Here is a 25,147-nt window from a genome sequence, read left to right as displayed (position 1 = left end):
AGCATAGCTTACACTCCATCTCTGTGTTAGACCAATCATAGTCTTAGTCACTAAATTATTTTTAGTACTGCTACCCTTTCAACTGTATAAAAGAGCTTGTCTGACTGTCTGTTGCAGATTTGGCTACTAAAAAGCCTTGGATCCCTTTTAATGGTAATTGCTAGCCTTGTTATTAAATTGATCATACTGGGAACTTTGAGTCTCAGTTTCTTTTTTATATAATTTTATTGGAACATTATTGCATTGCCTCTATTTAAGCCTTCCTGACATTTTGGAAAGAATACTTTGAATAGTTTCTATACTTACTGGATGCTTTATAAACATTATTAGAAAACAAGAGAACACCAAAAAGAGAAAATATGGTTCTTATTGTCCACATGAGAAGTCTAACTGCCAACATAACCTTCTATTTTGAATATTTAAATGATGACATTCCTTATTCCTATCTTGATTTTTACATAGCCTTTAATCATTAAATGAATTTTGCCTTAAACAAACTGAGATCTGGGAAAAATCTTAATTTAGAAAAGAAAAGATCTTCCATTGTACTTCTGCCTCAATTGAATCTATTTCATGTGCAAGTCGAAATCACCTTTGTGATGTTATTGATCCTCTTTGAGAATGAAGGATGAATTACAATAATACTTTGATTACTCTCATAATTAATATTCATATATATTTTCTTTTACCATTTTATCCTACATTTCAAAAAAAAATACACCTCTTATCTATGATTCCATGACTTCTCATTTCCTTCCTCCTGCTTTTTTTTTTAAATATGTTTGCAAAATACACTATTTCACTGTTTGGAATTTGTTTTATCCTGGTCTTTATTCATTTTTCAGAATCTAAATTAATAAATTACTTTTAATTTGGTATGTTCTTATTTAATGTAATTGATTTGTATTATTAAAAGTTGTCAGTTTCAAGAAAATAAAAAATGAAAGTTGAGATATTATAAAGAATGTGTGGCTTGCAGATAACACCCACACTCCCCTTTTGCAAAGAAGGGAGCTCCATACTTTTTGCCGACTTCTCTCTTCTTTTTTTTTTTAAATATATTATTTATTATGTACGATGGATCCCTTGGAAGAGGAGGAGGAACTACTGTCCTCTACTGAGTAAATTATCATGATGTGGAAAAAAAAATTTTTAATATCATTACGAACAGTAAGAACATAGAGAAAATATCCATGAGAGTGAAAATTCCCATATATTAAAGCCAAGCTTTTCACAATGAGCTGCAGATGTTTGGCTCTCTTGATGTATATTCATCTTAGACATTTGCAGGGCCTGTAATTTTGCTTATATGCAAATACTTATATGGGTGAAGATGACATAATGCCTTACCCCTCCCCCAATTTTGAATGTTTTATTTCTAGACAGATGAGCCTTCTGATGTTTCTTTCTATTCATATTTTTGCTTCTTTCCACATTTAGTTTTATGGTTGTAAATATTCCTAAAATTCATATAATTCTGAAACCTTGATATTCAAACATTTTGACAAATATTGAGCTTAAGGAAAAAAGGGTAGCCAGGGAAAGAGCAAAAAGGTGTCACTCAAATGTATCCAATGGACCATAATAAAATAAATGGCTGCATAAGATAATTATGTGTGCTCTTCCTCACACCAATTAACTTTCACCCACAACTGGTTCATCTTGGTCTCTGGGTTTTCCATTTCTCAGAAAGAAACAGTACAAGCAATGTCGGGTTCCTGCTGACATTTTAAATTCTCACATCACAGTAATTTACGGCTTTCTCTGACCTGCCAAGCTTGCAGCTCTTCCTGGTTTACACTTTTTTTTTTTTTTTCCCCCTCTCCATGGACCCCTTTCTGCTGAGCTTCGGGGACAGGGAGTGTGTGCCTGCGTGTGTGTGTGTGTGTGTGTGTGTGTGTGTGTGTGTGTGTACCTTGGGATGGAGGTGGAGACTCAAGGGGTGCACCTGATCTCCTTGCTAAAGGTGTGAGTGATGTTAGTGTCAATGACAGCTTTGCAGTTCCCAAATGCTCCTCCTTCCCAAACGGTGCTGTCGTCCAGTCACTACTGTCAGGAGGTCAGGAAAACAGTGGACACTCCTGGGGTACAGTTAGTAGGAGAGAAACAGTTATACTGCGGGCTGAAGAAGCCAAATTAGGCTAAAGGAAAAGACGCAGCGGGACAGGAGGGAGATGCTCAGAGTGGAAACTATCTACAGCTTCACCCGATCGCTGCTTGCTGCCTCCCCATAACCCCAAGCTGAACTACCCTACGCGGGTCGCTGTCCACAGTGGGAGGTGCTGAAAGCAAAGGAAGGGAGAGTAGGGGGCGAGGCGGACATCTTCTTCCTCCCCCCTCCTCCCTTCGCTGTTCCTCCAATCCTCCCCTCCTCCCGCAGCCATTTTACACCGGCAGAGGGGGGCGGGGGAAGGGGAGAGGGACGGGAGATCTGGGCGGAGAGAGCCGGCACTGCCTCGGGGAAGGAGGGGATGAGAGTTGGGGGGAGCAGCGGGAGGAGGAGGAAGAGGAGGCGGCGGCGGCTACCGAGGAGGCAGTGCTGGGTCCCTCAATAGGGCTCACAGGAGCCACCATCATGGTGAAGAGGAAAAGCTCCGAAGGCCAGGAGCAGGACAGCGGCCGAGGCATCCCCCTCCCCATCCAGACCTTCCTTTGGAGGCAAACCAGGTGAGGGGCAAAGAGACACGCCGCACTGCGCGGTCCTAGAAATACTTCCTCCCCGTTCCCCCCAACCCCGGTTCCCTGGGCCACTGGAGGTGCTCTGGATGGGGCCGGATGCTCTGCTGCTGTTGCTGCAGCACCAATGCGTGCAACTCCCTCTCTGGAGAGGAAAAAGCAAGCCTTTGGAATCCTTTTTTGTTTTTGTTTTGTTTTAATGAAGTTTGATGACATACCGACAGGAAACTATCAAATATATAGATTTGGATCTATACGTAATGTATGTGTGTATACATGTACATACACACATACACACATATATGTATTATTTAGAGATAGAGGACGATAGCTGGAAAGGGAAGAGGGGGAGGAGGAACAAGGAAGATAAACGTGCTTATACGTACTGATTCTCCTCCGCCTCCCACTGTGATTTTAGACCAGTGACCTGTTGTTTGTCCAGTCTCTCACATTGAGAGTGCCTGTTATGACCACTTGTTACCAATTTTGCTTTCACTTAGACATGATTGTCATCCTCCTAGTTAAAGCCCCTGAGAAAAGCTTTTCAGCCAAGGATTGCCTTTTTTCTTGGAAAGGCCCAAACCCTTTCCCAATAAGCAACCTCTAAAATATATAGCTGCCAGATGTAAAAATGGATTCTGAAAATTGTGGCTTTCAGTTCAAGTCTAAGAAGGTATAATCATTTCCAGTTTTCAACAATATTACTAGTAAATCTGAAGAACACCAAGTACCATTTCTTATATAAATCTCACTCTTACCTTTAACACTAAACACAAGACCATTGAATATAGAATTACTCTATAAAAACAATGACTGTAGCTGACAACAAATGCTTGTCCATTACTGTTCTTAAACATGACATTTGAGTCTAATGATTCTATGCTTTTCATGTTGTTAGCTGTGAAAATACAAAGGGTATTTAATGATTTTATATATATATATATATATGTAAATATATAATACCTTGTTTTGCTTGTTATTGCTTCAATTTTACAAAAATTTGTTAATTTTTCAGTGCCTTTTTGAGGCCCAAACTGGGAAAACAATATGAAGCCTCCTGTGTGGTATGTGATTTTCACTTTTTAACTGGCAAATCCATCATAGTCACTGTGATAAATAGAAGAAAAACATGTGATTAATTTCAGCAGTAGTTGCATATGAGGTACATATATAAAATACTCAAAGAAACAAAATAATATGAACTTGTGGGATTTTATATGTGAATCATCAAATTTATATAACAAGTTGAAAATATATGAAAGTAGAAAGCATCAGAAAAAGATGTTAATATTTAAAAGGTAGCCTTCAGGTTCTCAGAAGTCTTTAGCCCACTTGGTCCAATAAATTTCACAACATGGTAACTTATTAAAACTGAGTTGGTGAATTTATTTGTCTACTAACAAATGATATCAGTATATCCTCCAACAAAATAGCTATAATAATGTGTAGTTCTTTTATGTGTGGGAGAATGTATATTTTCCAGAGAGCTAACAATGCTTCATTCTATAATCATATTTATCCTCCCAAATTCTCCATGATTAAAAAAATTAGTCAAACACTATTCATCTCATTTTACAGACTGAAAAAAAATGAGGAATGGAGATCATTGAGTAGATTGGTAATGGAGTTCAGTATAGCTATGAATTGGGATGCCAAATTGAGATCTTTATTTTTCTATTGTCATAGTATGTATGTATGTATGTATGTATGTATATGAAATTTGTTTTCAGATAGGCACACTAAATGGTAAATGACTAAATGGACCCTGGTCCAATCAATAAACAGTCATTATTATATATAAATGTGTTATATTTATATATAAATATATTATAGCCATTAGATTTTGCTTGGGGTAAACAATTTGGAATTTCTTGTTTTTTTTTTCAAAATTATCAAAACAAAGTTCTTAAAGATACAATACTTTTTCATAGGTTCATCGATATACGATTCTGCTTAGCTCAAGTCAGAAGCAACATGACATTTTAATTACAATAAATTCTCATACAAGGTCATTGATTCTTCATCTACCTTTGAATGGCCCTGAATAACTTTTTGTACTTTAACTGAGCCCATCCATCTATAATTAGTCATATCTATTTGACAAATGTCTTTATATAAAATCAATGGATGAATAAAGTAAAACACACAAACTGAGTGTATGGAACGAGTGCATGGGCTGGGAGTGAAGTGGAGTTGAATGTATGTATACCTGGGAAAAAAACTTTTTCTAGCCTGGAAACAAAATCCAAAGTTTCATTAGCTGAATATTCATTTAAAATGAAAAGGACATGACTATCCAGAATTCATAAACAAGCCATTTATAATACCAACCTTTTGTTGTAGGAAGTATACTCAAAGATTTTTTTTTTTTTCTGAGTGAGGCAGTTAGGATTAAATGACTTTGCCCAGGGTCACACAGCTAATAAGTGTTAAGTGGCTGAAGTAGCATTTGAACTCAGATCCCCCTGACTTCAGGGTCGGTACTCTATGCACTGCGCCATCTAGCTGCCCTCAAAGATAGTTTTAGGTGTGTGCAGGCTTTTAAATCTTTTATATTTTTAAATTCCTCCTTTGGTTAATTAATGCTTCAGATGCTTAGAGGCTGAAGACTGTAAAAGTATTTGGATCTACAACACAAGCAATATCTAAAGGCTTTTATTTAGCTTGTTAAGAGAAAACAAAAGACCGTAACTCTGATCTCTCCTTTTTTTCCCTCTATAACAGAGCCACAGAATCACAGAATAGCTTTGATTACAAGGTCTTTTTTTTTTAATTCTGTGTACTCATGTGAACTAAACTGGTGAATTGGTTCTTTGTAGGGCATTAGCTACCAATTTGGCCTTTTATTTTTTGATCCCAATCTTCTCCATCCTCAATCCCAACTTAATTCCACCTACATATTTTTTAGCATTACACAGAAATCAGAAAGAAGCAGAAAGAGTTAAATAATGCATTTTCATTCTGTAATGTTTAGCAAAAACTGCACAGTTGACATTCCAGAAAAGAACATAAAATAATTGAAACTGTCAGTTCAAAAGCAGCTTAGATTTGGGGGCAGTAGTTCCTATATCAGGACCAAATATCAGCTCTGACTATAGAGACACTGGAGAGTCATTTTAGATGACCCCAGGATTAGATTCAGCAAGAAGTCATTATGTTTATGATTAAAATTGCACAAAAGCAGTGAACATTCATTGATAACAATTTTGACCATGAGTGCTCTTGAGATATTTGGTTCTTTCTGCAACCTTCAAACAACCCCTATGGAATATTCAAAAAAAAAAAAAATGTTTGAATATACTTATCTTATTTAACTTATTTAAAGGAAAAAGACCAAACTAGTTTCTTTTTCCCCATTGTATGGAAATGAACATCTATGCGTGCTATGTAGTTCATTCAAATTACATAAATAGATTTGAAAGCTTTAAAATTATAATAGATTAGTATTGATTTGAATACAGACATACAGAGATATAGTAATCATTAAAATGACAATATTAAAAAATTTTGACCTTGGAATTTTCATCATAGATAACATGGTATAGTATAAATGAACCAGAAGATCTGTAGTTTGAGTTTCATCTCTTATGCTAACTATCTTTGGAAAATCATCCATATGATGAACTGGTTGTATTAGATGGCTTCTGAGATCACTTTCATCTCTGAAACTAAAATCCTATAAAGTCATTGGAGTGAGTACTCAAAAGAACCTAACAGTTGTATAGTACAATCTTCTTATTTGACAGATGAGGAAACTGAGGCCTAGAATGTTATAATAACTTACTCATTGTCACAGATCTATGCTATGTAAAATTCAAATCCAGGTCGTCTGAATCTAAAATCCAGTGCATTTTCTACTGTATTATATAACTCCTCTCTGAACCTCTGCTTTGGCAGCTATAAAATACAGAAAATAATAATTGCTCTACCTATGAATTTAAAACACAATAATGCATTTAATGTGCTTTGTAGATTGTGAAGTGTTATGTAAATGTAAGTTACTATTTTTATCTTTTAAAAATATCTGTTATGGAAATATGTTTCCCATAACTATACATGTATAACCTATATCAAATTTCTTGCCTTCTCATTGTAGAAGATTAGGAGAGGAGGAAGAGGGAAAATTTGCAACTCAAAAAAAAAAATTTAAGTGAATATTAATAATTGTTTTTATGTGTAATTGGGAAGGAAATAAATTATTAAATAAAATGTTTTAAATAAAAATACCTTTTAGTAGAAGGTATCTTAGAATCTATTCTCTACTTGGCATTAAGAATGTCTAGTGCAATAATTTTTGTGCTTTTCCCCTCCTCTAGTCCTTTGAACGAGTTTTAGTAGAAAACAAGCTTCATGGCCTCTCTCCAGCCCTTTCTGAAGCCATCCAGAGCATTTCCCGCTGGGAGTTGGTCCAAGCTGCATTGCCTCATGTTCTGCACTGCACTGCAACACTGCTTTCCAACAGAAATAAACTGGGTTGGTACTCCACTATGTTCTATATAGTGTGTATTCTTATCTACCTATGAGAATCTGGCTGAACCAATGTGTCCCCAGAGTGCTTCCCAGAAAACTAATGACAGTTCATTCTATGACTGCAACTACTTGTTGCTGGTTTTTGTTCTTATAACGATCACACTATTTTTGCCTTTGGACTTAGTCCATTCCTAAGTGACTGTGGATTTAGAAGTCCATCTGCTAAAATCATATTTACATCACTTTGGATCACGATAACATTTTTAGGTCCAAACCCAGTGATTTGGATACTATAAGAACTCTTTGAACTTACCAGTTTCACAAGTAATCTATAGCTTAAAGTCTTGAGAGTAGCTTATGGTTGAGTGATTTATTTGCCCATGATGTGCAGTTTTGGTCTAGGTCATTTTGACAACACATCCACAATGCTATACTGCTTCTTTATTCTTTTTACTTGATTCTTAAAATGAACTATAATCAATGCTGACTATATCTTGTTTTTTAAAAAATCATTATCTTTATTTTTAGTTTCTAATCTATATTTTCTCTACTTGAATTTATCAATGAAAATAACCACATGAATTTCATAAGTCGATCAATGAAACTCTATATTGTTATCTCTGTTAACAGACACAACTGCAAAAAAAAATTTCTTAGCAGAATATACTTGATATTTGCCCTTCTACATTCCTTCAGGTAATCATCAGTGTAATTATATTCCTAGTGACAGAAAGACTGAAAGATTTCATGCTTAATGTCTACCAATATAAATCACATGGTAAGGGAACCTAGTAATATGCTCTGCTAGACATATGACAGTTTACAGAGCCAGCAAATCTTTAACCTGTACTAGTTGTACTGCCACATTGAGAAAAAGATTTAAAATGATTCTCTGCCACAAAAGGATTTCAGAAAACATGTATAGAAACCCTGAAAAAAAAAAAAAAGTATTCTAAAATGCAGTCCCAGTTAATATTACAGAAACATCCAGTAACCAAGCCTCTACCCCATACTTCCTTCACTCCTGTAGTTACACAAAGGGACCTCCCCTTTTACATTGAAATTTTAATCCTTTCCCTAAGGAGAATTGTGAGTGTGAGCTCACTAATTCTTTCTGATGCATCAATAAAGGAGACTGAATTTATATGAGTCAATATCCAGACTGCTTCAGGAGCAAAGGAAGAAATGACATAAACCAGATGAGATATTTTTTGTGAAAATATTTGTTACTATTTGTTGTTCATTTCCCTAAGAAAAGCCTTTTTTTCCCAGTAAACTTTTCCAAGGATTTTGAAAAAGCTTTAGACATTTTCAATTTTACTAAAAACTTTCATAATGTTTCTACTACCTACATGAATTAAAAGAAAACCTTTTCAGGTAAGGATTTTTAAGCTTTTTATGTCATAGACCCCTTTGGCAACCCAATTCTCAGAATGTTTTTAAATGTATAAAACAAAATACTTAGGATTACAAAGGGAATTAATTATATTGATATGTAGTTATCTATTAAAAAAAAAAGTTCATTTCACCTTGGGCTAAAAAGTACTGCTTTATGGTTTTATTATTCACCATAGATTTTAGTAGCTTTTATGCCTTTTAAAGCAATAAACCTTTAACATGGTGTTACATCGCATACATTTGACTTTTATTACTACCCACAGAAAGGAAGGGAAGTTACGCCATAGAGTACATCCCCTATCACTTGGTAACTAGTTAGCAGAAGTCTCACAGCCCCTACATTTGAAACTGATTGTTTGGTTCACAAAATCTCCAGTTTTTCTCAAAAGATGTCACTGGCAAATATTTTTCATCCAGGTCATCAGGATAAACTAGGTGTTGCAGAAACAAAGCTCCTTCACACACTGCACTGGATGCTGCTTGAGGCCCCCCAGGATTGCAACAGTGATCGGTTTGGGGGAGGTGACAGAGGCTCCAGCTGGGGTGGTGGCAGCAGTGCCTTCATCCATCAAGTCGAAAACCAGGGATCACCAGCCCACCCTCGGAGAGGCAGCTCCCATGAAGAAGAAGAGAATAGTCGTAGGAAATTCTTCCAGAACTCCATGGCCACTGTAGAACTCTTTGTGTTCCTATTTGCTCCTCTGGTACACCGGATCAAGGTAAGGAGATGTCTAGAGAGAAGAAAAGCTACTTTAATTTATTTTTTCATCTCAGCAAGACCAAATTTTGATAGGACTATTTTGCAGATCAGTGCATAGGCAGAAAATGTCTTAAATTCAAGTGCTATTGGATCATAGAAAAAAATTATAAACTATTAGAACCAGGAAAAAGTGGAATGAACTCAAAGTGGTTGGTTCCCCCATCCTTATAAAGAAGAATTTAGATCACTAATTGTCAGGAATAATAAACATCATTGTTTTTATTTATGTTTTTTAGATGGCTATTTAATGTCTCCTCCAGCTCTTAAAGGTTATGTGATTTTGTAAATAGATCCCAGAGAGTGATGTTTAGTCTAAAGATAGTGGTGGAAACAAACTACTTGATAGGCTTACAAGGGAGGTATTAGAGGATAGGAAGATTTAGAAATTTTCTGACAAAATGAAGACTGTACTCACAACAAATTTTATATTCCTGTAACTCCATAAGCACATGTCTTATATTCTAACATTATATGGTCTAAGGCTCCTTCCCAATGTAGCACTGTATGATCAAAGACCACTTCCAGAATTAGTATTCTGTGATTTTGAGTGTAGGAATGAATAAGGAGAGCTATCTTTCAAGCTAATTTTAATCTGATGGATCCCAGTCTTCAATTATCTGGATAATGTAACCCTTAAAGGTCACAGTAAAAGATACAGTTATGCTAAAACAAACTAAAAGTCCACAAAAATTCTGAGCCTAATAATGACCTCAAATACTTAAGGGAGGAAAATAAATAAATATTCATAGTTTTACTTCAAATTAATATATATATATATATATAATTTTATTCTATTGTTATATTCTATTTGTCCCCAGTTACATGTAAAACAATTTTTAGCATTTATTTTAAAAACTAAGTTCCAGATTCTCTTTCTTCCTCCCTCCCCATGACCCTGCTTCATTGAGAAGGTACATGTGAAGTTACGCAAAATATTTCTATAAAAGTCATGTTGTGAAGAAAATATACATTTCCAAAAAAAAAAAAAAAAAAAAAAATCTCAAGAAAATTCAAGTTTTAAAAAAATGTATGCTTCATAGATATGTAATTAAAATGGCTAATAGTATCAATGATAAAGTGTTGTTGTATAGTTGTTTTTCAATCATATCCAATCCTTTGGGATTCTTTGGGATTATCTTGGCAAAAATATTGGAGTGGTTTTCCATTTCCTTTTCAAAATGAGGAAATTGAGGTAAATACAGTGAAGTGACGTACCAGGATTACATGGCTAATAAGTGTCTAAAGCTAGATTCGAATTCAGGTCCTTCTGAGTCCAACATTTTAAAGATCTTTGCAAACTGTAAATTCACATAATTGTGATCTTCTTTGATCCCTGAAACTAATTTGGGGATATGAAAGGCTTTTAACAAACTTTGACACAGAATCAGGAGGATTCATTTTTGCCCTACCCATTCCATCCCAATCTGGGGAAAAGATATTTTTATATAATTTTAAAAACATTTTTTTCCAATTTCCAACTTTCCAAAGACAATTTTAATATTCTATTTTTAAATTCTGAGTTCCAAATTATCTCCCTTTCACCCTCACTACTTACTCCCTAAGACAATAAGCAATTTCATTATATGATGTTATATATGCTATATAACATAGATGTTATGTATATTCAATCATGTAAAACATATCCATATTAATTATGTTGTGAAAGAAGAAACAAACCAAAAGAAAAGAATCATAGAAAATGAAAGTATGCTTAAATATACATTTAGATTCCATCCATTTTTTCTCTGAATGTGGATAGTATTTTTCAGCATGAATCCTTTAGAATTGTCTAAATCATTTTATTGCTGAGAAGAGCTAAGTCACTCAGTAGTTGAGCATCACACAATGTTGATTGGTTGGTTTTTTTGATGTACAATATTGTTTTTTTTCACTTCATTTTGCATCAGTTCATGTAAGCCTTTCCAGGCTTTTCTGAAATCAGCCCATTCATCATTTCTTATAGAACAATAGTATTTCACTATAACCAAATGACACAACTTGTTCAGTCATTCCCCAATAAGAGTATCCCCTCTATTTCTCATTCTTTGCCACCACAAAAAGAGCTACTATAAATATTTTTGAACATATAGATCCTTCCCTCCCTTTTCTTATGTGTGTGATTTCTTTGGGATACAGTGGTATGTTGTGTTATTGTTGGATCAAAGGGATGCACAGTTTGATTGTCCTTCGGACAGAGTTCCAAATTGCTCTCTAGATTGGTTGAATCATTTCACAACTCCACCAATAATGAATTGGTATCCCAATTTTCCCCATATCCTCTCTAACATTGATCATTTTCCTTTTCATACTATTAGTCAATCTTATAGGTATGAGGTGATATCTTAAGAGTTGTTTCAATTTGCATTTCTCTACTCAACCGTGATTTAGAACATTTTTTCTTATGACTGATTTCTTCATCTAAAAACTGTGGGAAAATGTTTTCTATATCTCTTGTTGAAATGATATAGCATCTACAACAATGGATTCTATGCCACAAATAGTTGTGGCATAGGAAACTTGAAACTTGAGCCCAAGATGATAAACCATATAATCATACCCCAAGAATTTGTGGCCCTTTTCCTGCCCCTCTTAACCATTTTGGGTATATGGGGTATTCAAAGAGAAGGAGCACGTCTGATGTGAATGTTTAATAAGTCCTTTTCTGAGCTGCTGATCTACCTTTGGTGTCTATCTAACACTCAACTTTTATCTTTGGGTCTAAGAAGCTATAGCATGTGTAGTGGCTACATACCAATAAACCATCTCAGCAGACAGATCAGGTTGAGGTTAATTGATGGGCTACAAACCTGTCAGTGTCCACCCCAAGGATCTGAAGGTTCCCCCAGCAGAATGGACAAATGAGAACAGTTTGTTCCAACAGTCATGAAGGCAGCTACAGTGAACACTGTGGAATATTTAGAGCTTGATCAGACATTAAAGACATCAAGATTATCCATTACATCTTGAAATATCACCAGTCATCTTGACTTTTGTCTTGCCAACAGCCTTCAAAAGAGATCCTGAAACTGGCAATGTTTTATAATTCTACATTTAAATCAGTCCACACATAATTTAAGACATCATTCCATGATGTCATTTGTTCTCTTCAAAAATGAAGGACAGAAAAACAATCGACAGTTTCCACTTTTGCCTTTCCATAGGCTACATAGTTCTTGAAGCAGGCAAAATGACTTGGAGTTCCTCATCAACAGCTCAGGGAGTAACTAAGCAGGATATGACAGTCGGATGTATGTTAGTAATTTGACTAGTATATGAAAATTTTAAAAAATTTATTCATTAATTTTCAACATTTACAATATTTTGATTTACATTTTTCTCCTTCCTTTCCACTACTTCCCAAGATGGCAATAAGTCTGATATAGATGATACATTTACAATCAAATTAAACATATTCCCATGTTAGTCATGTTGTGAAAGAAGAATCAGAATAAAAGGGGGAAAGCCATGAGAAATAAAAAAAAAAAAAAAAACAAACAAGAAAAAAAGTAAAAATAACATGCTTCAATTTTTATACAGGCTTCTTAGTTCTTTCTCTTGATGATAATAGCATTTTCTATCATAAATTTTTTAGAATTGTCTTACATAATTGTATTGCTGAGAAGAGCAAAGTCTTTTAAAGTTGATCATCCACACAACATTGCTGTTACTACATACAATGGTTTCCTGATTCTGCTCACTTCACTCAGGATTAGTTCATGAAAGTCCTTCCAGATTTTTTCCAAATTCTGTCTATTCATCATTTCTTATAGAACAATAATATTCTATTGCATTCATATGGTTTTTGGAGATTTAATGAAAGAAATTGGAGTCAGAGAGACCAGATAGGAGGCTTCGGCATTAATTTAGGTTAAAGTGGATAGACACTATTCTTCTTCTGGATATATATGTGAGTGTGTGTGTGTGTGTGTGTGTGTGTGTGTGTGTGTGTGTGTGTATCATATCCACCCTTCTGGATTTATAAGTTCTGGATATAAAAGTGAGATTGTTCCTATTCTATAAAAGCTTACATTTTATTAGGGAAAGAGGATCATAACATTTTCACAATTGAGTAAATGTGAAATACACACTAAGTAAACAATGATTGGGAGGTAGGGAATATGAACGATGAAGAGAATAGAGAAAGGCCTCTGGAAGAAAGAGGAATTTTAGTGAATCTTGAGAGGAGACAGGGTTTCCAAGAAGAGGAGGTAAAAAGGATGAGCAATATAAGCATGAAGGGCAGCTGAGCAATGACAATGACAAAAGATGGAATGCTTTGTGCAGGGAGTAAAAGAGCCAAGTGTGGTTGGAGCATAGACTGTGTGAAGAAGAAGAATGTATAATCAATCAGAAAAGCTTCTTGAGTAAGGAAGGGCCAAATCCAAGCTTTAGGGTTGTCATTTTGGCAGCTGTATGAAGGATGGATTGGAGAGGTACACTGTGGGCAGAGACATCAATTAAGAGTTTATTACAATAGTCCCAGTGAAAGAGAATGAGGGCAAATTATGGTACTTGAGGTATGAATAATAACAGCTGGTGAGGATATATTGGACTTTGAAGAAGAGATTTAAGGCAGGGCTTGGTATGGTTTTGGTTTTTTAAGAGAAATTACATTAAATTTTCACATTTCTGCTTCTATCCTTCAAGATTATAAAATAAAAACCTCCACTTTCTTTTCTTTTTAAAATAAATTTATTTTTATCTTTTTTTTTAATTTTTAATTTTGAATTCTTTTCCTACTTCATTTTCTTAAAAAGCAAAAACATAAATAAAAAGAACCTGACAGTGAAGAATGAAAAATTGCCCAGACATGAAATCCAATATCTTTTAAAAAGAGCTTTTGGTCTGTCAGCTTGTCTCTATCACAACCAATCCTTAGTAAATAACATTTATAAAGCAAGCATGTCCTCCTCCCTCCCACTGCTTACCCATCCCCCAGCCTTAAAAAACAACTAAGAGATATGATATTTTGCCACTTGGAATTTTTTCTTTTAAAAGCCTACGTACACAAATCAGTTACTCTTTTTTAAAAAAAAATCTAAAAACTGTTAAACAAAAACATAGCCTTTTTAAAAATTCATTTTCATTTATTTTTAGTTCTGAATTCTCTCCCTGGCATTTTCCCTTTCTCTACCCATTTAGAAAAAAAGAAAAACAAAACCGATTACAAATATGTATAGTAAAGCAAAACAAATTCCTAAATTAGCTATGTTCATATTTTAGTCTTCACTCCAACTCCCTATCTGGAGGTGGAGACTTAAAAATAAAGCTTCTCTAGAAGTTTCTTTCCCTTCTTCCTCTTCCCTAATAATTTATAATAGCATTTAACATATCACATTTGTTTTAGCTTTTCTTTAAATGGACTAAAAGCTAACCAGGAGAGAAGAGATAATTATACTGTTTTCAGGGTATATTATATTATTGATGCAAGTACTGTTCCTGGTGAAGGACACATGGGCAACAGATTAGAATACCCACTTAACATAGGAAGGACAGTAAAATAGAAACATTCCATCTACTACCAATTCATACAATCAATAACTTTATAAATATTTTTTGCGCACTTTCTATATATTAGGACACCATGACTAAGATTAGGAGAGGTAACAAAATCAATGACTATGGTCCATGCTCTTAGCAAGTAAAGTAGCTAGATAGGGATCAGAAGAACTAGGTCTTCTGAAACCTGAATGAATGAATTAATAAAGCACTTTAAAGGTTTAGTGTGTACAAAGCACTGTTTTAAGTGAAAAGGATTCAAATAGAAAAAGAGTCCTTATTTTCAGACAATTTCCATTTTAATGGAAAAACAACACAAATAGTGTTTCAGCTACAAATTAAATGGAAAAGTCTCCTGGCATATTAAGGTATCCTCTTAAATGTCATAGTCCCTGATAAAATACCAATTTCTGATGTTGAGCCATTTGACAGTGCCTCCCAAGCCCTTTGGTGAAAAGAACTTTCTTTTTAAGTTCTTCAGTAGCTGTGGCTCAAACATCTATAAGGACAATTAGCCAGTGGCATCTCCCCTTGGGTTCCTTCCCAGTACTATGGATGAAGGCAGTAGACTAAAAACATTGTCATTCCCAAAGCTCTTGAGATCAGTGTGCTTAATTGTCTCCATCAGGGGAGATAGTAGTAAAGGTTGTTTAGCTTGCTTGATACATGATATATCTTATGAGTCCTTCAAGGTGTCTTAGTGATTTGGTTAGACTAGATTATCTGGCCTGTGTTAGTTGACAGTTGGTACCCCATTTTCCACAAGAGTTGTTTCTCCAGATAAAAGCTCTCACAGCTATGAGGGCTGGGTTAGAAAAAGAAGATGAGGTCTGAGGGATACTATCACTTCCAGGCTATTCCTATAGCTTTGTTATTGGTAGCAGTTGGTCATTGCTGCTGATAATGAGGAAAATAGACTTCCTCCCCACAATTATTTGTTAATCAATCAATAAATATTTATTAACTTCCTACTATGTGTCAGGCTAAACTATAAACAGGTATGATTGTTTAAAGTAGAACTTCTTAAACCGTTTCCATTTGCAACATCTTTTTATCCAAAACATTTTTTTTGATCTCTAGGTATATCGGTATATGAAACAAGTATATAAATCAAACATTTACTCATAATAAATCATTAGTTCACAATAACCACATATAGTTATGTGACCCACAATTTAAGAAGCTTTGATTTAGGGGGCACATCTCAATATGGTGGAATATTTCTGTTAGTTGAAAAGAGATGGTGATCTAGGTTGTTGTGATGAATTGTTTACTTTTCTTTATTATCCTAGCATATAATGTCTCCTGTCTCTCCTCCAGCCTTCTATGAAGCTGGATGCCCAATCATGTTCTTATACTTTTTACTAGATGCCATTTTTAATTAATTCATCTCTGTTGTGAGTAACCCTTTGTCCACTTGAAGGATAGTGCTTTTTCTTTTTCACCAGGAATCCGACCTGACTTTTCGATTGGCCAGTGGTCTTGTTATTTGGCAGCCAATGTGGGAGCACAGACAGCCTGAAGTCTCTGCCTTTACAGCTCTGGTGAAACCTATCCGGAACATCATTACAGGTAATTAGTTTAAATTTAGTTTAAAGTCCCAATGAGCCAAAGTGAAAAATATTATCTTATGGAAACATGAGTATGGTAGGATAAATTTCTTTTAATGAAGAGGTCATTAAAAAGGCAGTTCTTTCTGATAAATAGATTTCCAATTTTATGTAGAACCTGTCAATAAACAAATACTTATTAACCAAACTTAATAATGATATAAATCTTAGCAAATATAATTACAGTAAGAAAATAATGGTAAATATTGATTAGTATGGATCATGTTGTTTTGTCTTATTTTATAACTTTGGTAAGTTAGCATCTCTCTTTGTGTATCTTCAAAAGTAAAATGAAGCCCTTTCTGATTATTCACCATTGCATTCAATCCAACAATCCTATTATTTGTAAGGTATTCTTGTTACCCCCTTTCCTTAGATTATAATTGGACTGGCCTTTATCTCAAATGGAAGTGTTAATAGTGTTTTCTTGTTAGAAAATAAAGCTGATGAATTATTAAGAAAACAAAGTTTTATAGTAGTAAACAGTGGAAAATCTAAAATATATTTCAAAATTGACTGCTTGGATGACCACAGAACAAGTGTTCTGAAAAATATCTTCATTATTTTTTCAGGAATATTTTTATATAATATATCATATTCCTTTTTTGTTGTTGTTGGAATTAAATTACATAAATGTTATTTAGATTCCCATTTTAATCTTTCTGTGGAATTCATTTATCTTTGTAGCCAAGAGAAGTTCTCCAATCAATAATCAGAGTCAAGCCTGTGAGTCACCAAATCAAGGCACAGGACACTCGGAGGTAAATTAATTATTACAATTTTGATGATTTTCTACTAAAATCCCTCTCTGGTGTCCCTTCCTTTTAAAATGACTATGGGTTCTCAAAGACTATACCAGCAGGACACAAATGGGGCAGTCCAAATCAAGCTAGAAAGGCTTCAAGTACCAGCTTAGCAATGGCCTAAATGCCTATCATCCAGGGAGCAGCCTATCTAAGTTTAGGACTTTTTATCATCTCTTCATTCGGTAGGTGATTAATTTTTAACTGTAGAAACTCATGAAGATTACTTACCAAGGGAAGAAAGGATCTTGAGATTGTTTATCTGGAACTAAAAAAGTATTTAAAGCTCCCTGGTTCATTCCAAATTTTGGCACAAATTTTAAAGTAACCATGGTATAATGGTTCAAATACTATGCCATTTAAACTTTCTGTGACTCAGTTTTTTTCATCTTTAAAATAAGAATCTTAGACTTATTAGCCTCTAAGTTTCTTTGCAATTCTAAATCTCTAATGTTATGACCCTCACTGGTTATCTTATCACTTCCCTTTGTTTTACAGAGTAGGAAACTGAGGCTAAGGAGCTAAAGTAATCTCCTCCAATTCATATAAGGTAGTAAATATCAGAAGCAAGATTTGAACCCAAATTTTTCTGATTCCGAAGTCTTTGGCAGAGGGGATGTTTACACAAAGGAAATTATATATTCTTGAATGATTGAAGTAATGATGATGAGAATAAAAGTAATACCTTGAATATCCTTAGAAGTTCTCCAAAAATGCTTCATTATCCTCTTTAAACATTCAGTCAATTTTAATTTAATACCTACTATATTCTCTACTTTGTGCTAAATGTTCTGAGGAGATACAGAAAAAAAAATAAGGCAATCTAATCTGTCTTCAAGTAAAATCTAACCATCCATATCTAACCAAGATCTAATCAACTATAGCCAATATTTAATTGAATGTTAAGTTTAAATTGCTATTTAGTAAAGGAAAACAAGATTAATATGTTTTAGGAAGACACCATGAAGAAAATAAGAAATGAGTTAGGCCTTGAAGATAGAGAAGACTGTGCAAATAAAGTAGAGGTGGAAGAATATTTTAGACAAAGAGGAAAAAATTTATCTAGTGATAGTGAAGATAGCCTAAGTAGGGTGGAAGATATGAATTGGGGATTTGTGAAGACCTTAATTGGATTAGGATAATGAAAACAAAGATGTTCTAGGAAGATTTCCAACCAAGAAGGCTGCCTGAAATGGAAGCAGACTATCTAGCACCCAATTTCTGATTCCAGAAAAATCCTAAGGTACATACCAGTCCAAATACAGATTTTTTAAAAAATCCAAACTATAGTGGGGATTTCTGTCATCTCCAGACAATACAAAAATTAGCCAGAATCCATAGGGCAATAGCAAGAAAAGTCACTACTAAACCAGCTTCCATAAATGTATATAGTCCACAAGATCCTGTGTCTGGAGAGAGCAAAAAGACAAGACTAACCTGAGAAAGTTCCTGGCTGAGGTCCTTAGATGTCTCAAACAGTAGCATTGGATAGTGATGAGTGTTGCATGACAGCCCTAGGCTTAGATAAGGACAGCCAAGGCCTAGGGTATCTGAGGTCCCTAATACTCTTCTTAGATGTTGAAGAGGACCTTAAATATCTAGCACTCTGTGCCTCAAAGATCTGGGGGAGAAGGGAACCCCAGGAACTGATGGTATGTGTAGGACCCCAAGCAACTCAGGAAGATGACCATCCACCCAAGAGCACACCATGGGGCAGAACCAGTCTTGGCACAAAGCTCTAAATGAGGAACTAAAGCTTGAGTGATGAGTAAATCAAGGAAAACACCAATCAATATAAACATAATTACCCAACATATGGAGTAACTGTAACAACTGCAATTAGACTCAAAGGCAAGACTGTGGTGGAGCCAGCTCAAACTGTTTTGCAAAAGCAGATTGTTAAATGTTCAATGTTAGAATTTACACTTTAGAAATTGGCAAATGTCACATGTATCAGTTTAATTTATTTTTGTTGACTATCTAGACTTAAGGAAGAGATGGAGAAAATCTTAATACAATGCATAGTAAAGTTTAAAATGTGTTATATGAACATTGGAGGTAGAGGATGAAGAGCTGGTTAAATATTTACTAGAACACTCCTTTGAGGTAAAGTCGCATTTATCACAAGGCTAGAAGAAATGAAAAGATTTTTTAAAAATTAAATAGAACTTCTGAAGGAAAGAAGTGGAAAACAAACAAATAGCTTAAAAAATTGGTAAATCTCATCCAAGAAGTAGAATCCTTGAAATTTAGAATAGACCAAATAAATGATTCTTTGGAATAGCAAGAAATACTTACAATGAATTCAAAAACTAAAATAATAAAAGAAAATGTAAACTATCTTATATCAAAAACAGCAGACCCAGAACACATGTTTAGGAGACATAATTTTAAAATTATTGGACTCCATGAAATTCAATTTTTAAAGACAGTAAAATTAGTAAATCAGAAATGAAAACTGTCTAAATCTATTGGAAGAAGACAAAATGAAGAGGACATGGTCAAAATTCAAAGCTCTCCTACCCAAGGAAAATATTGTAAATATCTAGAAGGAAGCAGTTTGAATACCAATGAACTAGTCAGTTATCATTATTGTCAGTGGACTCTTATCAACAAAGCCCATGAGACTGAAATCTTACAATGCTGAAATAACCTTATCCATGTGGAAACTGATGAATGTGCAATTAACCATGATGGTAAAGGTTGAATATCCAACCAGAAAGATGGATTGGGTCTTACTTTGATGAATGGCTCAACAGAGGGAACCTTGTCTTTCAAATTTAATTTGCAGCACCTGCTTTCATAAGTATTGCTCTATTGCAACCCATGTCTTTTTTCAATCTCTTCTTCTTATGTAATCCAACTGATCTTTTGTTTGATTAATTGTCTGGGGATTGTTGTTATCTTCTAAATACTGTATCATCTTGGCATATACTGGAAAAATTCCAGCAGAAGGCTCTTGGATATTACATTTATGCTAGAATTTTTTAAATATATTGATCAGATTTGCTGATTTTTCCCTATCTCTTTTTCTTTTAAATAGCTTTTTCTAATTAAGAATATTTAGGAAAGAGGAGATAAGGGATACAAGAGAATATTTGTATACAACAAAATAGCCATAAGAATTTATTTTTAAAGGATTTTTGTTTTAAAAATATCAAAAATTATGGATTAAAATTTATTTTTTTTTTTAAAAAAGGAAAGAAAATCCTTGGATAGGAATGCTTAGTTGCTGAATATCCAGCCTGGCTTACAGTATATAACAGATGGAGAATCTAAAGGAATAGATGTTCTAAATTTGCACATGTACTGTGATGATCAATTAAGAAAAAGTACTTAACAAATATAAAGATTCCATTTGTGTTAAATACTAAATAATACTACAGCTAAACATGGAAACAACTAATTCCTTTGGTTTCTCCAATTTCTAAGGGTCTGCAGGTGGTGGGTGAATCATTCCAATCAGATTCCATCTCACCCAAGACTACCATTCCTGGCTGTCATCGGGGAAACTCCTTTGATGGAAGTGTGTCCTCACAAGCATCCCTAGACAGAGGCCCTGCCCATTCTAGGTAAGGAATGTTGATGCTAAAAACCATACAGACATGTATATATGGGTTTATATCTGTATGTGTGTGCACATATATGTATGCACATGTTGCACACATGTATGTGAAAATGTGTAATGGTATGTCACACACAATATGAATGAATAGATGGTATATATGCATGTATAATGTATATCTATATATAACATAAACATTGAATGCTTAGATATTTATGTGTGTTTTTTGTCTCAACTTATAAAAAATTGCTGCTTTTTTTTTTCTTTCCTAGTAAAAGTAAAATCAGTAAATACATATGAATTAGCTGACTAAAAAGGGTAATTCCTTCAAATTTTCAAAAAAACTGCTCCTTAGATTCCATATAACAAAACCTCATTTATTTGGGTGAATTGGGGAAAATGTCTGATTTAGTGTAAAGTTCCACTTGGAAAATATTCTTTAAAAAATACAGTTCTATTATTTTCAGTTAAATAGAAAGACTTCACATGAGGCTTAAAAAAGCTTGCCTAGGGTGATAGCTAAAAATGAGTTTATTATACCAATTATACATAAATAGGTACTTTAAAACTGCTTGAGACTATTCTTTTATAGGAGGTAAATATTTTCTCTATAATCTTGTTCATGAAATTAATTTGCTTAGCTAAGACATTCATTTTTTTTTCAATGAACATTTATCAAGCACCTGTCAGAATTAGTAGGTTTGGGAATTAGTATTATTTTATGGTTCAATTAATTCAACTTTTATTAATCACTCTTTATGTGCAGAGCCCTTTGCTAGTTTTGGTAAAACAAAGAAGAAAAATGAAAGTCTTACTCTCAACTAAATTATAGTCTTTGGCATGTAGGCAAATGATAATACATTTGAATAGTAGATATCAGAGACATGCTATTGTACCTCAGTGAATCCATTTATCCTATATTTCAAACAAAAAGTAAGCAAAGAACTTCTAATACTTAATGGATTTGTTCTATTCTATTCTGCCTCACTTAAATAAAATACACTCGAAAATCAAGACATCATCCTCATGATACTATTGATCTTCAAGAATGAAAGATGTACATCATTCCAGTAATGTGTATACAATAATTTGAATCATTTAGTAAAGATTACCATGTCCCCAGTGCAATGATGATTAATAATTTTTAAAGTTATTTTATGTTCCATCTATCTTTTCAGTATCTTCTATGTATATTGTGGTTTAAATGTTTTCTTTACCATGACAATACCCTATTTGAGGGAAGAAGCTGTTTTTGCTTTTCTTTTTATCCCTAGTGATTGGCATGTAGAAAGAGATTAATACGTATTTGATGATTGCAAATAACTGCATGACAAAATGATAATAATAATAATAATAATAAGTTAACATGTATATAGCACTTACTATGTGCCAAGTATTGTACTAAGCACTTTACAATGTTATCTCAGTTGATCCTCATGGCACTCCTGGGAAGTAGGTCCTATTATTATCCATTTTACAAATGAGGAAACTGAGACAAATAAATGTTAAGTAACTTATCAAAGTTTCTATAGCTAATAAGAATCTAAGTGAGGCCAGATTTGAACTTAGATCATTTGATCTTTACAACAACTTTATTATTAGCACCCATTTTATAAATGAGGGAATTAAAGTAAATAAAGGTTGTGTTGGCACTTAAATTTAAACTCAGATCTTCTTAACACCAGGCTCTGCACTGTAAGTGTATACAAAAGACTAGCTACCTGTTAAACAGTTCATCTAACAATGAGCAATTTGGAATCACTGAAAGTATTACATAGTTTGCTCAAAGTGGTAACAGGATCCCAGGCATAGAAAATGGAATCTAGAACTGGAAAGAACCTCAGGGGCTGCTTCATTCAAATTGTACCTGAGCAAGAATCTCTACTATAACATACCCTGTCAATTGTTGAGGACTTCCAGTGAGGAGAGAAAACACTATCTCATTTTTAGAAAGCCCAGATTATTAAAAGGTTTTTTTCTAACATCAAATCTAAAATCTTGCACAGTGGATAGAGCACCAACCCTGAATTCAGGAGGACCCAAGTTCAAATCTGGTCTCAGACACATAACACTTCCTAGCTGTGTGACCCTGGGCAAGTCACTTAACCCCAGCCTCGGGGTGGGAGGGGGAGAGGGAACTAAAATCTTTTTGTCATGCCATCCATCTTATATAGCTATTTTTTTCCCCTTTGAGGCCACACAAAATAATTTACTTTTCCATATGATAACCATTCAAATAATTGAAGGCAAACTATTAGACTTCCCATCAAAAAAATCTCTTTAATTAAAACAATTCCAAATATTTCAATCAGTTCTAATTTGTATTATCTCAATAACCATGATACTTTCCCCATTGTTACCTTTTAATGAACCACTTCAACTTCATTGTCCTTTTCTCTTAACTTCTTTGCCCATTGTTTTATCATCAATCTTACCTTCCCATGTTTTAGTCCTGGATTACTCTCCTCCATCCACTGTCATTGCTTCTACTCATGCTGTAGACTGATGCTGGAAAAAATTCACAAAATCATGCTGAATGTATCTACTACAGATTCATATTATAGATTCTCAACTATGTCCTCAAGGCAATCCATTTGCAGCTTTCTAATTATCCCACTCAAGACAGCAACTTTTCCAAACATTTTCATCTCTCCTCAAGCCTCCCAGCTAAGGACCTTGCCTCATATTTCACTGAAAAAAAAAATGATATTACCAAGAATTCTCTCTTCTCCCTCCTGATCATTTCATATCATCCATATGCCTTCTGTCTCTTTCCACCTTTCACCTTTTTCCTAGCTAACACTAACTCCTCTATATGCATAAATGATCCCATTCCATATCATTTCCCATAGCAGATTGCCACCTTTCTCACTTATCTTTACTATGTCTGTCTACTCCACTATCTTCAAACATGTCCATGCTTCCTCCAACTTCAATAAAAACCTCTCTTTATCCACTCGTCTCCACTAGTGGAATTACTATCTCATCTCTGCTTGCTTTGTGATCTTTTAAAATATGTCTTTAGGATATAGATCTAGTAACAGTATTATAGATCTAGTAATGGTATTGATGACTCAAAGGATAGGCACAGTTTAATAGACTTTTGGGCATAGTTCCAAATTGCTCTTCAGAATGGTTTGACCAGTTCACAACTTCACCAACAATACATTAATATATCTACTTTCCATAAGTTCTCCAGCATTTATCACTTTATTTTACTATCATGTTAGCTGATCTGATAGGTGTGGTAGTATTTCAGAGTTGTTTAAATTTAAAATTCTCTAATCAATAGTATTTTACAACATTTTAATGTGATTATTGATAACTTTGATTTCTCCTATTAATGGATTTTGACCATTTATCAATTAAGAATCATTTCTATTTTTTTATAATTTTGATTCAATTCTTTTTATGTTTAATAAATGAGAACTTTTCCAGAGAAATAAATGATAACTTTTCCAGAGAAATTTGTTATAAAAAAATCTCCTCTTCCAGTTTCCTGCTTTCCTTCTAATTTGGGCTACATTTGGTTTTGTTTGTACACTTTTTTTTTTAAATTCCATGTAATCAAAATTACCCATTTTGCATCTTATAATCCTTTCTATCCCTTGTTTGGTCATGAACTCTTTCAAGTTATTGAGGTCATTTGCTTGTATGTAGAGATTGCCTACACTATCCTATTAATCAATCCTTCTATTCCTTAATTAGTTGCAGATTGTTTTGATGATTACTACTTGTAGTATAATTTGAGGTGGTTAGGCCAATTGCCTTTACTTTTTTTTTTTCATTGATTCCCCTTAGTATTGTTGACTTTTTGTTTTTCCAGATGAATTTTATTATTTTCTTCCCAACTCTATAAAATAATTCTTTGAGAGTGTGTTTGGTTTGGCATTGAATAAATAAATTTATTATATAGGCTTGACCCATCCATGAGCAAATGATATTTCTCCAGTTGTTTATATCTGTCTTTATTCATGTGAAAAACTGTTTTATAATTGCACTTATATAGTTCCTGGGTTTGCTTAGCAGGTAGTCTTTCAAGTATCTCATATTGTCTGCAGATATTTTAAGTGGAATTTCTCTTTCTATCTCTTCTTGCTGGGTTTTATTTGGTAATATGTAGACATGCTGATTTGTGTGGTTTTATTCTATATTCTATAATTTTGCTAAAGTTGCTAATTATTTTGAACAGTTTTTAGTTAACTCATAAGTTTCTTTAAGTATGTCATCATATCATCTACAAAGAGTGAAAGTTCTGTTTTCTCATTGCCTATAAGAAATTCTTCCAATTTTTTTTCTTGTTTTATTGTCTTATTTCTAGTACAATATTGAATAATAATGGTGATAAAGAAAGTCTGTGGTAATG

The 25,147-nt window shown here is 33.9% G+C and overlaps 1 protein-coding gene across 10 annotated transcripts in view; it reads left to right on the top strand.

The window, feature by feature from the left end:
* The first annotated feature begins 2,503 nt into the window (after positions 1 to 2,503).
* Positions 2,504 to 25,147, top strand: part of UNC80 (unc-80 homolog, NALCN channel complex subunit) — a 218,502-nt gene continuing 195,858 nt past the window's right edge. For 8 of the 10 annotated variants that reach the window (XM_074298825.1, XM_074298823.1, XM_074298826.1 and 5 more), the window contains exons 1-7: positions 2,505 to 2,667; positions 3,692 to 3,740; positions 6,993 to 7,149; positions 8,962 to 9,263; positions 16,252 to 16,375; positions 17,101 to 17,174; positions 20,649 to 20,788. In XM_074298825.1, coding sequence (XP_074154926.1) covers positions 2,576 to 2,667; positions 3,692 to 3,740; positions 6,993 to 7,149; positions 8,962 to 9,263; positions 16,252 to 16,375; positions 17,101 to 17,174; positions 20,649 to 20,788 — 938 coding nt within the window. In that variant the 5' untranslated portion in view covers positions 2,505 to 2,575. Of the gene's footprint in view, positions 2,668 to 3,691; positions 3,839 to 6,992; positions 7,150 to 8,961; positions 9,264 to 16,251; positions 16,376 to 17,100; positions 17,175 to 20,648; positions 20,789 to 25,147 lie in introns of all 10 variants that reach the window. The other 2 variants (XM_074298820.1, XM_074298830.1) reach the window with 2 other exon arrangements.

The sequence above is a fragment of the Sminthopsis crassicaudata genome, chromosome 3, assembly GCF_048593235.1.
Source record: "Sminthopsis crassicaudata isolate SCR6 chromosome 3, ASM4859323v1, whole genome shotgun sequence".
Taxonomy (NCBI): Eukaryota; Metazoa; Chordata; class Mammalia; order Dasyuromorphia; family Dasyuridae; genus Sminthopsis; species Sminthopsis crassicaudata.
This window is presented reverse-complemented; position numbering and strand designations above follow the sequence as displayed.